Below are 17,992 nucleotides of genomic sequence, written 5' to 3' on the forward strand. Positions count from 1 at the left end.
TTCTCCTGCTCTTCCGGCCTGCTACTCTGGGCAGCCTGAGTTTCCCCTCCTCACCTAATCCCTTTGGCTGATTGCTCTTCTGTCTGGGTTCAAGGCTTTTATCCCCTTCCCTGCTCTTCCGGCCTGCTACTCTGGCATCCCTGCGTTGTCTAGAGTCATTGATAATTCTTGCTTACTAGGTCCAGTCAGCATAATGTCATCAATATAATGGACCAGTGTGATGTCTTACGGAAAGGAAAGGTGATCAAGATCCCTACGGAATAAATTATGACATAGTGCTAGGGAGCTGATATACCTCTGAGGAAGTACTGTGAAAGTATACTGTTGGCTTTGCCAGCTGAAGACCAACTGCTTCTGATGGTCCTTTGAAATTAGTATCAAGAAAAAGGCATTGGCCAGATCAATAGCTGCATACCAAGTACCAGGAGATGTACTAATTTGCTCAAGCAATGAAACCACATCAGGAACAGCAGCTGCAATTGAAGTGACCACCTGAATAAGTTTACGATAATCTACTGTCATTCTTCAAGATCCATCTCCTTTTAGCACAGGCCAAATAGGTGAATTAAATGGGAATGTGGTGTAATTCACCATCCCTCCATCCTTCAAGTCCTTGATAGGGCAGTAATCTCTGCAATTCCTCCAGGGATGCGGTATTGCTTTTGGTTTACTATTTTTGTAGGTAGAGGCAGTTCCAATGGCTTCCACTTGGCTTTTCCTACCATAATAGCCCTTACTCCACATATCAGGGACCCAATGTGGGAATTCTGCCAATTGCTCAGTATATCTATTCCAATTATGTGTCCTGCAACTGGGAAAATCACTACAAGATGGGTTTGGGGACCCAGTGGACCCACTGTGAGATGCACCTTAGCTAAGACTCCATTAATAACTCCATTAATAACTTGATCTACATATGCCCCACAATGATACTTTGGCTATTCTGGAATTAGTGTCAGTTCAGAACCAGTGTCCAGTAATCTCCAAAAAGTCTGATTATTTCCTTTTCTCCAGTGAATAGTCACTCTAGTAAAAGGCCTCAGATCCCTTCGGGAGAGGTTGGGAGAAAGACTGCCATTATAGATTTTTGGCAATGTAATGGGGTCCTTTCTCAAAGGGACTTGGCCTCCCCTTCATTCAAGGGGTTGTGGGTCTGTAAACTGACTCAAGTCTGGGAATTAATTGAGAGGCCATGATTCTGTATTCTGGTGATTCAATCTAGGCTGCTGTTCACGTGACCCAGAATTCTGTCTATATAGATCAAGTAAATACTTAATAGGTTTGCCATGTATTTCACTACCAGGAACACCATGGGCAAGTAGCCAATGTCATAATTCCACCTGAATCATACTATTCTGATTACTGCTCCAACTCTGCTGTCCATTATGGTACCCATACCAACCTTGCCTTTGTTGATTAACTGTTGCCACTTGGCCCCTACTACCACGGGTTCCAATCAGTCCCATTGTAGTTAAGTGTCTTAGTTCAATTAGCGCAAATCTGGCTTACATGAAATAGCAATCGCAGCATCTTCAAGGATACTGGAGCTCCCTTCACAAATTTATTCCTCACCGTACTGGTGAAAGGTGTGTCTTCTGGACTCTCCAGTTCTGGCTCTAGGGGTCTAATCTGATAAATTCATTCTAACAGGCCAATTTCCCTGAGCCTCTGGATACCTTCTCCTACATTATACCAAGGAGAAGGTATCCAGAGGCTCAGGGAAATTGGCCTGTTAGAATGGATTTATACCAAGGGAGCTCTGGTAGCATAGTGGCTCAGGCACTTGGCTGCTAACCAGAAGGCTGGCGGTTCAAACCCACCAGCCACTCCTCGGAAGGAAGATGGGGCAATCTTCTTCCGTAGTGATACTGCCTAGGAAACCCAAGGAGGGGTTGCTATGAGTCGGGGCCGACTCGACGGCACATAACAACAACAACAACAACACATTATACCAAAGCAGGTCTGGTACTTCTTGACTTGAGGTAGGATAATCCATGCTTCAGTAAGCCAACCAAATAAACTATTAGATCCTTTCCTAACCTCTCGAGCTGAAACATTGAATGAAGAATCCCTACTTAGTGGGCCTAAATCAATAAACTCAGACTGATCCAATCTTACATTCCTTACACCATTATCCCACACCCTCAGTAGCCATTCCCATACATATTCTCCAGGTTTCTGTCTGTACATATTACCAAAATGAAGTAGGTCTTTTTGAGTGTAGCATGCCACTTCCTCAGTCACACTTTGTATTTCACCTTTTGGGGATCACTTGGACTTAACTTTAGTTATAGGTCTAGCAGCAACAGTGGGTGGTTGGGGCAGTTCCTGAGAACATTCAGCAATGTCTTCCATGGCCTCTGCCTCAGGCAATGACCCAGCAGGAAAGGTTGGGTTAATCCCATCAAACTGAGGTGGAGAGGTAATGGTTTTACAGTAATCCCTTCAGATGTGAGGGATTCAACAGAATTTACAGGCTCTATATCCTGATCTTCCTGGCTATCTGCCCATACGTCCCCATTCCAGGTTTCAGGATCCCATGTTTTCTCAATAAATGCCTCACTTTAACTTCAGTCACCATTCTGGGTTGGTAATTTATTGGCATTGTAATTCAGCCACCCTCAAAATAAGACTCTGGGTTTGGTTTTCAGCAATATTAGCTCTGTTACTAGAAGAAATAAGGCTTTCTTTCAGAGCACAACTGGAAACATTGAGGTCTTTTATGTGGCATTTAAGCTGTGACTCAGTAGCCATGAGCTCATCTCACTCTTTCATCACTTTGTCTAGTGTAAGTAGGACCAACCAACCAGCTTCCTTATACTTCTCATGCTGAGAAAATTGCAGAAAAGTATCAAGTATGCCATTACTCAGAGCCTTATTTCTCACAAGTACTTGATTTATTGGTGGTGCTATTTTGCATATTAATGTTGCTACCTCATGCCATGGGCAGAGTCACTAGTGTCTTTATGATTAATCAAATTGGAGAACCAATTTATGAAGCCCATCATTATGATTTTGTCTCTCTAGAACCACTCTCAGTACCAAATGTATTAGATTGGGTTCTCTAGAGAAGCAAAACCAGTAAAGCTTAGAGAGCGAGAGAGAGAGAGAGAGAGAGAGAGAAAGAGAAATTTATCTTAGGAAAATGACTCACACACTTAAAGAAGCTGGCAAGTCCCAAGTTCTTGGATCAAACATCAAGCTGGAGGCTTTCCCCAACTCGTGCTCCTGCAGGGGCTGACGAGCTCAAGGTTGGCAGGCAGTATACTGGCTTTCAGGAGCTTTGGTAGTGTAGTGCCTAAGGCATTTGACTGCTAACCAGAAGGCTGGTCGTTCAAACCCACCAGCCATTCCTCGGAAGGAGGTTGGGCAATCTACTTCCATAGTGATATCGCCTCGGAAACTCAAGGGGGTTAGTTATGAGTTGGGTCTGACTCGATTGTACATAACAACAATAATAACATATTGGCTGTTGACTCCAACGAATGACGAATCCAAGATCTCCAGGCCGAATGGTGGATTGTTCGCTCACAGACAGTTGTACGCAGCACAACAGTATCCTGATCCACAGAAGAGTGTCTCTTTTCCCAGGATTTCCATAAATATACTGGAAGCAGGCCACACCCCTAGGGAAACTCCCTTACAACAGACTGGCTGCTCAAAACATATGCATCTGATCCCATCATTGGAACAACCCACATCACAATTGCTTAAACCACACAGAACTGTGGTCCAGCAAGTTGACACACAGCTCCAACTATTACAGTAGTCAAATGCCTTAGGTACCATGTCACCAGAGCTCACCCTCATATACTACTACTCTCCCCATGTCTTGCACAATGAAAGGACGGGGCGGATTACTGGATGCTTGTAGAATCAGGTATAGCTCTGCTGACAGTTGGGTGGGCAGATAGGCAAGGCCTATTGTGCAACTGGCAGGTCTCACCACTAGATGGTACCCTCAGTGCAATTCTTCCTTATAGTTTTAATTCTATCTTGTTGAAAACATCATCATTTTTTACACAGCTGCCCCAGCAGCTGCCTCCCTCCCCAACCCAAGCCCTCAGGAGAAGCTGCCTGTGCAAAGGCAGGAGGGTGGAGATGGGAAGTATACAAGTAGAACTATGGCTAAAATTTATGTCGTTGATGTTACACCTTATCATATGTGGGGTTCTATCACCCTGCTTCTGAGGTGTCAGGTGGGGAGTAAGGGACTGTTAGGATGTGTCAGACACAGGCCTCCTCAGACTGGAATGAGTGGAGCCCTCCCGCCTGTTCTGCAGCTGGAGGCATCTCATCACTAGGTTTCTTCCTGCTCCTTTCAGGTCTTTCTCCCAGGAGACTCTGCTCCCAGTGCCACCACCCTCAGCTCCTGTTAACCCCTCTCCCTGTGGTCCTCCTTCAGCACTTACCAACTTGGCCTGCTCTTCAGCATCCTTGGCCCATGTATATTCTACCTGGGGCCTATGCCCTTGGTTTTGAGACACTGCCATGCCCCTGTCAGTGAGACTTCCCACTCCTGCCTACTGAGTTGATTGTTCTCAACCTAGCAACTAAGCTGTTTACCTAGTGTTGAGCTCAGGAAGACAATTCCCCCTGACTTTGTAAGACTGGATATGTGCTGCATTCATCTCAGGCTCCTCAAGACTGGCTCAAGACCAGGAACATATTAGAGATTTACTGAGCTGAACGTAAGTGGGGTCTGTAGGCTTCCTGCGATTTATGCTGCTGTAATGGCTATCGAGTCAGGCCAACATGCTCTGCTGCCTCAAGGAATTCATCTAACCTCTCTGGGCCTGACACACTGGTCTATGAATCATGAAAGAAAGAAGCATCGCCAGTTGCAGGCAGACCCAGTTGTCAGCCTGGGGTACTTCTCCCAGGTCCCATCTAACCAAGCTTCATATGGAAGCATCCAGAATCCAGAGAAGAAGAGGAAGGAGTAGAGTTTCGCTAGGCCCTGGATAGCACTCACATTGTATTCTGCTCCCCAAAAGCAGCCTGGACTCCTTACTGCCCACAGCATGACTCTCTCCAAGCAGCCTTAGCTGCTGCCTCACTCTCCACCCCAAGCCTTCAGGAGCAGCAGCCTGTGCAAAAGTAGGAGAGGGGAGATGGGAAGCTCTTGGGACCTACATGAATCTGGTGCTCAGCCAGGCTGCTGTTGTTGTGCTTGGGATTAAAGGGTACAGGGGCTTTTCCTGTCCTTCTCAGTCCCTACACCTCATGGACCTCAGATGGAAAAAATGCTAAGCTCTGCTTTGTTATTGTTATGTGCCGTTGAGTCTTGAGTCGGCCCTGACTCATAGCGACCCCTCCTTGGGTTTCCAAGGCAGTATCACTATGGAAGTAGATTGCCCAACCTTCCTTCCTCTGCACAAGGTCTCAAACGAATGGGTTGGAGGGCAGCTTAAGGGTGTGGGTTTGAAAGCCAAACTGTCTGTGTTCAAGCCCCGCCTCCACTAATTTCTAGTTATGTCCTTAGGCAAGTCTAAGCAACTAAACTGTTTACCTAGTGTTGAGCTCAGGAAGACAATTCCCCCTGACTTCATAAGGGTGGATATGTGCTACATTCATCTCAGGCCCCTTGTTTCTAACCCCCATGTCCTTTTCTGTAAAACAGGAATAAACATCCCTCTAAGGGATGTTTTTAGTATGGTAGCAGGCTGAATAAAGGCTCCACAAACATGTCCATGCTCTAAACCCTGGAACATGCATATTAGGTTACATGGCAAAAGAGAATCAAGGTTGCAGGTGGAATTAAGGTTGCTAATCATCTGACCTTGAGATGAGGAGACCAAAACTCACTGTCACCAAGTAAATTCTGACTCACATCGACCCTGTAGAGCTGCCCATATTGTTTCCAAGACCATTAATCTTTACAGAAGCAGACTGCCACATCATTCTCCTGAGGAACAGCTGGTGGGTTTGAACTGCTGACCTTTCAGTTAGTAGCCAAATGCTTAACCACTGCACCACCAGAGCTCCTTTCAGATAGGGAGAATATCCTGGATTATTCAGGCCAGATAATCTAATCACATGAATCCTTCAAAGTGGAAGAAGAAGAGGAGAGTTCCCACAAGATGGCGGACTAGGCAGAAGGACCGCACAGACCCTCTTCAACAAAGAAAAGGGAAACCAACTGACACAGACACAGAAGATAATCTTGGACCCCTAAGCCTTGAAGGGAAGGATACAGAAGTAGACTAAACCCCAACTAGCAGAAGAATTTGCGTGAAAATACCAAGAAAGGAGACATACGGAGCTGTGGTCTGGCAGGGACCTGAGCGCCCCTGACGGCACAAACAGCTTGGACACTGCCAAGTGGTGCAACCCCAAGGACACTCGGGGCCTGCAAGACTGAAAAGGTACGACATTCTTCTTGTTACTACACCCTGCACCCGCTTGGTGAACAGAGGTGTGGCCATCCCCACTCCCACCTACTTTCTGGGCCCACAAGAACTCCATCACAGTCTGTGTGCTCAGATGGAGCCTGGGTGCCCTACGCAGTCCCCCCCCGATTTTTTTTTTTTTTTTTTGCTTTCTTTCTCCCGGTGATTAGTTTGCTTGTATTTGTCCATTTCAAACCAACTAATATTATTAATACCTTTGTCCTTTTTATTCTTCTTCTTAATCTTCCCCTACCAGGTCCTAGTTTTCAGCATTTTTTTTTTTCTTTTCCCTGTGCCTGGTTGAAATTCTGCCCCTCCCCCCCCCAATTTAAGGGGTTTTTGTTTGTTTGTTTGTTTTTGTTTGTTCTTTTTCTTTTCCCCATTTTTTTTCTTGTGACTAACCCCATTCCTTATTTTTCTTTTTGCAATCTTCCTATTTTTCTTCATTTATTATTCTCCTTCCCTATTTTTTTTTTCTTTTTTTCTTCTTAGTGCCCTATCCCCAGATATTGCAGGTTTGCTTGTTTTTTCTCCCTTTCTTTTTGGTTACTGTTCCTGTGTGATTACATGGTGTGCTTTTCGTCCATGGGCTTTTAGTTTTTTGATGGTTATTCAATTGTAATTTGTGTCTAATTGAGTGGGAGACAACAACAGTCCTCATAAGACACAACTACACCCACACCTCCTGTGACTTCACTTATCGAGCAAGAGCCACTTCCTCCCTCTCAAAGTGGAAGAAGAAGAGGTAGAAAGGAGACTCAAATGTGACATAGGACTTGACACACTGTTGGTGGCTTTGAAGATGGAGGAAGGGGGGCATAAGCCAAGGAATGTGGGCAATCTCTAGAAGGTGGAATAGGCAAGGAAACAGAGTCTCCCTTAGTCCACAAGGAACACAGCCCTGCCAACACCTTGATTTGCTGACACAATGAGACCCATGTTAAACTTCTGACCACAGAAATGTAAGGCAATAAAGTTTAGTTGTTTGAGTCACTAAGTTTGTAGTAATTTGTTAAAGCTGCAACAGAGAGCTCATAAAAGTATTAAATGAAATAGAAAGCTCATAACCTGAAAGTACTATTTAAAATGAGAGGAAACCTCAGTCTTGAACAAAGATTTTGGAAGGGTGACAGAGCAAATTGGCATCAAGCCTGTAGGCTCTGAGATGGAATCCACTTGATTTAAACTGCAACTTGGGGATAAGGCAGAGGAAAAGACCAACCCTGGGGGAGCCCCAGATTGGTCTCCTCCTTCCCCACAGCCCTTGTCTGCCTCCTATGCTGGTTGCATGTCCTGAAGAAGGTAGGCCTACTACCCACTGCCTACCCCTTATGCCCATATGACCTGGCACTTTTGTGGAATGCTTGCCTCCCCTCAAGATGACAGTATCCAGTGTGGGCTGGATGCATGGCAATGGGGCCCTGGCAGATACCTAGTGGACGAAGCTTCTTGGCAAAACCTCTGTGACAGGAGTACCAGAGTAGACAAGGTTGCACAAGTCCTTTAAGGGCACAGATGACTTCCTTTCACCTTGATATGTCCAGTGAGGGCCTAGCCTGGAACAGCTCTCAACAATGTGCTAATTAGCTGTCTCCAAGCTCATTCACTCTTTCAAAAGGATTAATTTATCATCTCCTTCCTTGTACAGATTGTATTTCTCCTCCGGTTTCAGTTCAGGGATGAGAGGCATTGGTTAAGAGGGGTTTAGGAGTATCAAGTAAGAGTGTGGGCTTTGGGGTTACCATTTCACTTCCAGTCTGGGCCCTGCAGTTTACCAGATATGAGATGTTGGCAAGCTGATCACCCTTGGTTTCCTCATTGCAAATGGGGATAATAATAGTACCTTCTTTATAGGATGGTGGCAATACATGTTGAGTACTCAGAGCAGTGCCTGGCATAGAGTGAGTGCTCCATAAATATTAGTCTCATAGCTCCCATATGTGAGTGCTCCACAATGCAAACATTAAGAGCCTTCCCTATGCTTCCATGGTGCCTACAACTGAACCACCTGTGGGTACCATCCCTGCACTGTTTGTGGTTGCATTTGTCTCTTCCCTGGGCCTAGCACAACATCTACCACAGAGCAGAGTTTTCACAAGGAACAGCATCAATGATTCCTCGCAAGGTTCTGAGAGATCAGCAGCAGTGCATGTGACTTAATGAGTGTGCCCCAAACTCCTAAAGATCCCAATTGTTTATTCAAGATACTAACCAACACCAGTCATGGTATGACACAACACTACTTCATCCAATACATGGAGTGTATAGTGGCCCACTTCAGCCTTTGGGGATGGTTTCCTAAAATCCATGGTGGAGTTAGCAGAATACAGTGTGGAAGGAGACCAGAAGCAAGAGAAAAACTATGAAAACTTTGCCACACCATTAGCTCTCATGCCTATGAAACAAAGGCAACACACCCAGATATCAATGGTAGCTTTGATATCTTAAATTACAGCATTGTTATTAATGTCCATTTGCTGTGTTTTGATCCCCAGAAATATTTCAGTGTCTTCTTCCCTACCAGAATCAACGAGGTTCTTGTAAGTGGCTCTGACAGCAGGTGCACAGGAAATTTCCCTGCCTGGTCCCTGGGACACAGGCTCAGTTCAGCCTTTCTGAATTTTAAGTTGGATTCTGTTGACCTGCACCTTTTGGCTCTAGCCTCACCTCCTTGACACTCCCAGGGCCAGAGACCATGGCCTCTCCCCCAGTTTTCAGGATGGCAGGGCCCTGTCCACTTCATGGCCTCCTTCTTTCTTTTCTATCATTATGGCAGAAACCTGTCCTACTGTTAGACAGCTAATCAAGCCTCTACTTTCTACTCCATACCCCAGTACCCTGTTTCGACCCTTAGATATGCTGTTATGGTGCCAAAACCTTGTAGTAGATGAAAGGGAATTCCCCAAGGGAAACCACGGGTACCTGCATTTTGTACATGAGGCATCAATTGGGGAGGGAGTTCCTGCACTCAAGACTCCAGCCTATTCTCATGGACTTCCCGGTGTGGACACAGCAAAGATGAACAGGCCTTGGCCCCTAGGATAAACCAAACAAAACTAACTGCTGTCGAGTCGATTTGACTCATAGCGACCCCTCCTTGGGTTTCTGAGGCAGTATCTGTACAGAAGTAGATTGCCCAATCTTCCTTTGGAGGAGTGGCTAGTGGGTTTGAACCACCAGCCTTCTGGTTAGCAGTCAAATGCTTTAGGCACTATGCCACCAGAGCTCCTGGCCCTTAGGATAGGTTCAATTCTTCTCCTGATGCGCCACCACATGCTAGTTTGAGCCTAGGATGCCCCATCGCAGGGCATGCAAGGGACCCAGACACATAGCTCTCAGCAGGTCATTTCATCAGCATGGTCTGTGTGGTGGCCCTGCCTTGAGACTGCACATTCATTGCTCACAGCCTTGAAGGAGGGAAATAGTATCCTCTGTTAACAGCCACCACTCTAAAGTAGGTTGGCATACTGATAGGATATGGTGACTAACTGCCCGTAGCAGATGTTCTTTGTTACCCTTCTCAGATCCTCTGGCACTGGTTTTCATCCACACTGGCAGGTTCTTTCTCCAAGCTCCTGCAACTCCACCCAAGGGTCTTTTCAGGCTGAAAGGTACTTGGTCCATGGGCAGGGCAGGCAAGAAAGACCAGAGTGAGCTCCCCAGGGAGCAGCTTTCAAAGAATGGCTGGTGGGAGGTGGTAGATCAATACCCAGTGTTCTCACTCTACGGTGAGACAACACTACAGTGTGTTCTCACCTTTTGCTGAAGTGCCCATTGGAACTGAGACCCAGTTGCCCATAGCAGCATACCCTGAGTGGCTTTCCTCCCTTCCCCACACCCATCCTTGCTCTTTTCCTAGGGCTTTTTAGGATGACTTCCCAAATAGACTATTTATATTCCAATCCTTGTCTCAGGCTCTGCTTTGGGGAAGCCAACACTAATACCCCACTGAACTGCAGAACTAGCCCTTCTATAGACAGAGTGGCTCACTCAGCAGAGTGGCTCACTTTACTGAGTTCAAACACAATCACATTTTAAAACTGGAACTTCAAAAAACTATTTTGTAACCATGAAAAGGATAGCAGTTCCTCAGGTCAAATTATTTCCTCTTACCCTACCACATGCCAAATCTGTTTTTGAATTTATAAGCTTGAATTTAACATTCTGAATCTGTGCTAACATTTTTCTCTGGACTCATTTGCATATGATCCAAGTGCTGCATTTTTATCTTCACCCTAAGATGTCCTCATTGACTTGATTCTTCCCTGGTGGTTATTTTCTCTTACCTAAAAGCTAGAGATTCTGAGGGACTAATGATCTGGATAATTGCTAGGTTTTCTAATTCCCTTCGCATATGCAGTATCCTGTAGATTTGGTGCAAATTTCTGAGTTGTGCTTGGAGACAGAGGTGATCATTCCTGGAGGAGGAGTACCCCTGGAGGAGACCTGCTTCCCGAGGCCTGGGCAGCAGGCTTCCCCGTTCAGACTTCTGCACCATGCCCAGCACAGAGCTGAAGGCACTCAGGCCTACCTGGGCTGATCTCAAAGAGGTGCTTCCCTGGGTCCTCAGGACCAGGAAGAAGTTCGGTCACCTGGGTCCCTTGTAGTGAGATAAATCCCTGAAATAGAAAAACACAAACACAGGGAGCATTAGATGGCTGGGAAAGGTCTGGCTGTTCGGTTCCTAGAAGGTGGACTGTGGGCACTGTGGGGTTAAGACCAAGGGGGCAGCCTAGGCACAGGGAAGAGTGCAGGCATTCTTTCCAGGCAGAGGACCTGGTGTGAGATCAGGCTCCCTAAAGGGTTTCACAGAGGAGGTGGCTGGGGCACTGTCATGCATACACAGTTGTGGAGCTCTGCCCAGGGATGTGGTGCTAGACTAAGCCATTACTCCCCTGGGTAAGGCAGGGAACGTAAGTCTGGGGCACAAGGAGGCTTCAATCTAGCAGGCTCCTGTTTCAATGCACCAGGCAGCCCGGAGTATTAGGCTCAAATGGGCAGATCTGTTTGAATCCAGTTCTGCCACCTTCTGGCTGGGTGAGACTATTTCCTTGGGTGGTATAAATGTTAACACACTTGGCTGCTAACCAAAAAATCCACCCAGAAATGCCTTGAAAGAAAGGACTGGTGACTGACTTCTAATAAATAAATAAATAAGTCAGCTACAGAAAACCTTATGGAGGAAAGTTCTACTTTGACACACAAGGAAGGAATTGCCATGAATTGTGTTTGACTCTATGGCAACTGGTTGGTTTTTAACCAGCACAACAGGGGTAAGCCATGCACAAGGTCACCAGCATAGTGCCACGCTCCTGGCACTTGTGAGCATTTACCACAGAGGTTGGGATCTGCCTGCACTTGAATGCTTAAATCTGGGCTAGGCTGAAAGATGCAGAGAGAAGTGTGGGGTGTAGGGACAACTAGGAAGTGTTGGAGTCCTAGCCCTGCATTTTGGGCTGTGTGATCTCAGATGAACCACTTAACTTCTCTGAACTGTGGTTTCCAGGTCTGTACAATGGGACAATAAGTTTCATTTCTCAGGGGTGTTGGGATGCCACATACCTACTCAGGAAGACCTCTTAGTCTAGGGGACCAGATGCTCTTGAAACCTTGACTCACCCTTGCCCCCAGCCCAACCTAGATGTACGTACATGTCTGTCTCTCCCCACTGCATATGCAGACAGGCCATGTCTCAAACTTCCAGGCAGTCATAAGAGTGCTAGGAATGAGACACATATGCCCACTGACATCAACCATTCCACAGGTGCAACATTATCTGTGATCTGGCTGGACACAAGATACTTACATAGTGTTGGCAAACTGAAAGCCATTATTATTATTTATAGAAAGCAAGTAGTAAACAATAACAGATTCTTAAAAGAGGAACACTTACTCTTCCTCAAATTATCCATGTCTATTCTTATGTTGCTGGGCAGGTGCCCCATGATTCAGGTCAGATGCTGTGTTCACACCACCACTGCCTCCAGCTACTGTCACACTGCTCGAGGTGGCCAGCATGACTCTGAGGCTTGTGCTCTGCTGCTAGCCCTTGCAGGCCTTTGCTGCTGGCTCCTACCATGCTACCCAGGCCTATGAAGCTCTCTTGCTATCATGCTACTCAGGCCTCTGTTGCCCAGGGTGGGAGGTATGCAACCCCAGCATAGGACACACTCAGGTCTCTACCCTGCACAAGCCTGTATTATAGTCATTTTCGATCCACTGGCAAGCCTCTGCAGGAGCTCAGCTCTTGCTCCATGGGCCAACAAACCCATTGCCATTGTCTTTCACTATCTTGCACTGTTTTCAGTGTTTGCTCTTTCTTCTGGGTCTAGGAGATTCTCAGCACAGGAACCATGGGTCCTTGGTCCAAAGGATGCACTCCACTCCAGACTCTTCTTCTTGATGGTAGTGAGGTCTCACAATCCCTTTATGGGATTGCCCCTATGTAAGGAAACCCCTTGTTGATTTCAAGGCATGGCCCTCCCACCAGAGCCACAAACCGACCAATGTCCCCTGTGTACTGCAAGTCATTCAATTTGTATAGTCCCAGCCAATCATTTTGTGAAAGTTAGAAGACCATGGCTAGAAAGGCAATTCAATAGACCATGGCTATAGAAGCAATTCATTGAAACTTCTTTCACCCAAATCACAATTTAAAAAAGAAAAGCAATTCATTGCATGACACTAGGTTGTTGCTGTTGTTATTTGCCCTCGAGTCAGCCCCGACTCATAGCGACCCCTCCTTGGGTTTCCAAGGCAGTATCACTGGAAGTAGGATTGCCCAACCTTCCTTCCGAGGAGTGGCTGGTGGGTTTGAACCACCAGCCTTCTGGTTAGTAGTCAAGGTTAGTGACTTTGATTTCTGCTGAACCCTTTCTGCATTTCTGTTCATGCCCAACTTTGCTCAACTCTGTGTGCAGCCTTAACTATACAGTTTTGGTTCTCTCCATGGGAAATCAATTTTAAACACCATCCTTGCATCTAGACTACCTGGGTTCAAATCCTGGCTCTGCAAATTGCTGGCTGTGTGATCTCAGGTAAGTTGTTTAGCCATTCTGTGCCAGTGTTCTGTGGGGCTGCCATGAACATTAAATGAGTTTGTACTTTGGATGTGCCTAGAGCAATACCTAGCACATAGGGAGAACTGTGCTCATGTTTACTAAATAAATCATCTTTTCTTGTGGGTAAGGTCTCCATCCAGGGCAGAGAGCAGTGTCCCTGTGTCTGCATGTACCTGGGTAAGGGGCACAGTCACCTGTTTTATCTAGATTGCTCCCCAGTCCCTACCCCCATGGGTGCTCACAGAATCCACTGTTCTTTTCCTGGCAAATCTGATCTCTACACCATCTCCCATGGGGCTGCTGGTTCTTGTGCTGCAAAGACCACATAAAATGCCTTTATTCTTTAGGGAATATCAAAGTGGATGATACCTTTACCAACAGATGTTTGCTTTAGAGAAATTAAAGCAATAAACTGGAGAACCAGTTGGTAATCATTGTAACTGAATTAATGGTTACTCTCTGATGGTGTAGTGGTTAAAGCATTTGACTGCTAACCAAAAGGTCAGTGGTACAAACCCACCAGTTGCTTTATGGAAGAAAGACAAGTCACTCTGCTTCCGTAAAGATTTACAGACTTGGAAAACCAATGGGGGTCACTATGAGTCAGAATTGACTCAATGATTGTGAGTTTGGTTTTGTTTTCATTTGCTTCTATGGATCCTGGAGCTACTGGGAATAAATCAGGAAGACAACAGCCCAGAATAAGAAAACAAGTTCATTCTCAGGTGTGGGCAAGATCCATCACTGTCTAATGGGATGAGTCTCAGGCATTTGTTATTTTAGTAGCTGAATCTGTGTGCGATTCTGGGCAATCTGCTTTCCCTCTCTATGCCTTAATATTCATCACTCATAAAATATGAGCGGCAATATTGAAACTGTCATTACTTTCTACTCAAGCTAAAGGGAAAACCAGTCATAGAAACTATTTATAGGGTTTGTACTATAACTCTGGCTCTTTGCCTCCATGATTGGCTGAGGTGAGTACTTTTATTCAGAGTAAAACAGAGAGAAGTGATGAGTCCCCATGTCATGCATCCAGCAACGGTGAGCTAGGGTGTGAGCCCAGGTGTCTGATGCTAGAGCCCAATTCTTCCCACTTTGCTTCTCCACCTTTGTGATCACAGCTGACAGCTGACTTGGTGCACCAGGAGCTGCCTTGGTGATACAGGCTGTGACTCGGGGACTCACTGCTCCCCTTCACTTAGCTGAACCTCAGTGCAGCCCCCACCACTCCAAGGTGACATAGAACTGGTGCACACAGCCTAGATTCCTTCTACCTCATACTTGTAAAGAGCAGGGCTTTGATCTAAGGGGCTTTCACTGAAGTGGCAGGAAGGGCAATAGAATAGAGGAAGTCTGTTCATGCCTATTCTTCTTGTGATGCATGCTAAGACTGTGACAAGAAGACATGGACAGAGTTAGTATGAACTATCCAATTGAAACACTCAGCCTAGCTCAGTGGTTCTCAACCTTGAGAGCAGTCAGGTACCCCAGGACTCATTTAAAAAAAAAACCATAGGTCTGGTGGTGTGGCAAGGAATGTTATCAGTGGACTCTGAAAGATGAAGCACCTGATTTGTCATGTCTGCCAGCTTCTGTGATAGAAACACCCTACCATGTTATAGTAGCATTAGATAACTAAGACAGAAGTGACATATTCTGAGTAATTATTATCTTTGTGCTAGAGTTGGAATTATGTTCCCCCAAAATATATGGGACATATATGGGACATATATTTGGGGGGCACAAATATGTGGGACAATGGCCTCCTTGGCCACAAAGCAGCAGCAGAGAAACAGCAGCAGCAGAACCAAGAGACGAGAGCAAGATGGCAGGGAGCTGACCCAAGGAGCAAGAGAATAGGAAGGAAGCTTTAGGCAGGAAGCTTCCTAGTGGAGGGGGGTGTCCCCAGCACTTGTCAAAGGAGCTAGGCTTGCCCACCTATGGATCAAGGGAGCTGAGTGCCTTTGGTTTAAGGCTTACTGACAGAGTGAAGTGCCTCTGGGTGCTTATTGGTAGTGCTAAAGAGTTTTGTAACACTTACCTAAGCAGGGCAATGGCCAGGCCAGCCCAAGAAGCCCAGAGGGCTGAGAGGCCAAGGAAAAATGAAACAGAAGCTGAAGAGACCATGGGAAGCAGAGCTGCCTCAGTCTCAAAGGGTAGGGCCAAGACCTCTAGGGCCTCAAATAGGGGGGCTATGGCCTTTGGAGTTTCAAAAGGTGGTTGCCATAGCTTCCTAGGCTTTGAAGAGTCAGATCTTTACCAGCTCAGTTTCAGAGTGTGGGGCTGGCATTCACAAGTTCCAGGGGGATGTGGCCGAATCCGCTACCCAAAGCTGAGAGAGTGGCGCTTCCATGCCCAAGAGGCAGAAGAACTGGGATTGCAGGGGCCAAGGAGGTAGGGATGTCACTCAGTTAGACTAAGAGAATGGGGCATCCAAAGCCGAGGGAGCAGAGTTGCCATTCCAGTGGGCCTGGAAGGTAGCACTGAAGCCCAGGGTCAAGGTGCCCCCACTCAGAATCCAGAGATTATGGCCAACACTCAGAGTCTGGAGGGCAGGGCCATTGTCTAGATGATCTCAGAGAACAGAAGATTATTTTCAAATATTGAGCTAATGTAAATTATTCTGCTGGGTTTCAGACTTGCTTGGTGCTTGTTATTTCTCCCATTTGTAATGGAAATATCTATCTTGTGCCTGTTCTTTGGAAGCAGATAACTTGTATTATAGATTTCAAAGGTTCACAGATGAAAAGCAATTTTGCTCCAGGATATTTTGGACAGTGTGGAGTTGATTTAAGATTTTTGGGATAATATCCTGGGGTAAATGTGTTTTACATGTGGCAAGGACATAAATCTGAGGGCCAAAGTGGAATGTTATGGATTGAATTGTGTTCTCAAAAAAAAAAAAAAAAAGTCACCTTGAGTAGTCCATGAGTCTCAGTATTATGTAATTCTCTCCATTTTGTGATCCAGTGTAAGTATCTTATTTGTGTTTATAAATCCTAACCTCTATGATGTTAATGAGGAGCGCTGGTAGCATAGTGCCTAAGGCACTTGACTGCTAACCAGAAGGCTGGCGGTTCAAACCCACCAGCCACTCCTTGGAAGGAAGGTTGGACAATCCTACTTCTGTAGTGATAACTGCCTCGGAAACCCAAGGAGGGGTCGCTATGAGTCGGGCCTACTCGACGGCAAATAACAACAACAACAACAACAATGATGTTAATGAGGCAGGCTTAAAGGTAGTTATGTTAATGAGGCAGGATACAATCTACAGAACTACGTTGTATGTTGAGTCAATCTTTTTTGTGATATAAAAGAGATTAAACAAGTGAGCACAGATCAGAGGCACCTACTACCACCAAGAAAGAGGAGCTGAGAACATAATGCATCCTTTGGACCCAGGGTCTTTGTGCTGAGAACTTTCTAGACCTAAGGGAAGACTGATGCCAAGACACATGGAGACCTCCAAGGGACACCAGGCCCACAGACATTGAAAAGCGACAAGGACCTTCCCCCAGAGCTGACAAAGACTGAAAGCTGTCACTCTGAATTTGGACTTCTAGCCTGCTAAACTGTGACAGAATAAACTTCTGTTTAAGTTATCTACTTTTATTATTTTTGTTATAGCAGCATTAGATAACTAAGACACTCTATATAATATAACTTATTTAATTGCAGGTTTACATGACTTAATATTTGATAATGAGGATGTTTAATAATGGCTGGCAAACTTAACAGTAGCTGAGCCCTACCCCTGGGATTTCTGATTCAGTAAGTCTGAAGAGACTTAGGGAATTTACTTCTCTAACCAGTTCTATCACCCATCTATCTGGCAGTTTGTCATACTGTGGTGGCTTGCGTGTTGTATGCTGGAAGGTATGCCACTGGTATTTCAAAGACCAGCAGGGTTACCCATGGTGGACAGGTTTTAGCAGAGCTTCCACAAGAAGACAGATGAGGAAGGCAAGACTGGCAATCTACTTCTAAAAATCAACTAATGAAAATCCTATGGATAACAACAGAATATTGTCTTTTAAAAAAAACATTTTTTAATGTGATTTGAGTGAAGATTTACAGAACAAATTCACTATCCATACAGCAGTTCACATATGCTTTGTCTCATGTCATTGACCACAGTTTACCACAACGCAGCAGCTCCCCTCCCACTTCCTCCCCATAGTTATCTCTTCCCAATGTCCATCCCTCCATACACTCCTGCCCCCTGAGCTGTCTCCCTGTGCATAAGCAGCTCTTCTTTCTCCCATGATTGTTCTCTCCAAAGAGTGTATCTACTTGAGGTAAATGTTCAACCCATATGCCTGTATTTTCTTTGGCTGGAAACCTCAGGTGTGGGTTCAATTCCTGACCTGAAGGGCAGCTAGGGGCCATAGTCTCAGTGGTTCCACTAGGCTCTATCGGACCAGCAAACCTGGCCCCCACCTTTTTTTTTCTCCAAATGATTTTGAGTTTTGTTCCACATTGTTCTCCATCTCTATCAAGGGTCTCCTACATAGATCCCCTTCCAAGTGGATGACA

General features: G+C 45.7%; 1 protein-coding gene across 1 annotated transcript in view; it reads right to left on the minus strand.

Annotated features, from left to right (window-relative positions):
* Window positions 1-17,992, minus strand: part of ARHGAP22 (Rho GTPase activating protein 22) — a 430,840-nt gene that overhangs the window by 207,461 nt on the left and 205,387 nt on the right. The window contains exon 3 of the mRNA XM_042780657.1: window positions 10,924-11,011. Coding sequence (XP_042636591.1) covers window positions 10,924-11,011 — 88 coding nt within the window. The remainder of the gene's footprint in view (window positions 1-10,923; window positions 11,012-17,992) is intronic.

This window comes from Orycteropus afer, unplaced genomic scaffold (genome assembly GCF_000298275.1).
Source record: "Orycteropus afer afer isolate SDZICR_OR568_19922 unplaced genomic scaffold, OryAfe1.0 scaffold00052, whole genome shotgun sequence".
Classification (NCBI taxonomy): domain Eukaryota; kingdom Metazoa; phylum Chordata; class Mammalia; order Tubulidentata; family Orycteropodidae; genus Orycteropus; species Orycteropus afer.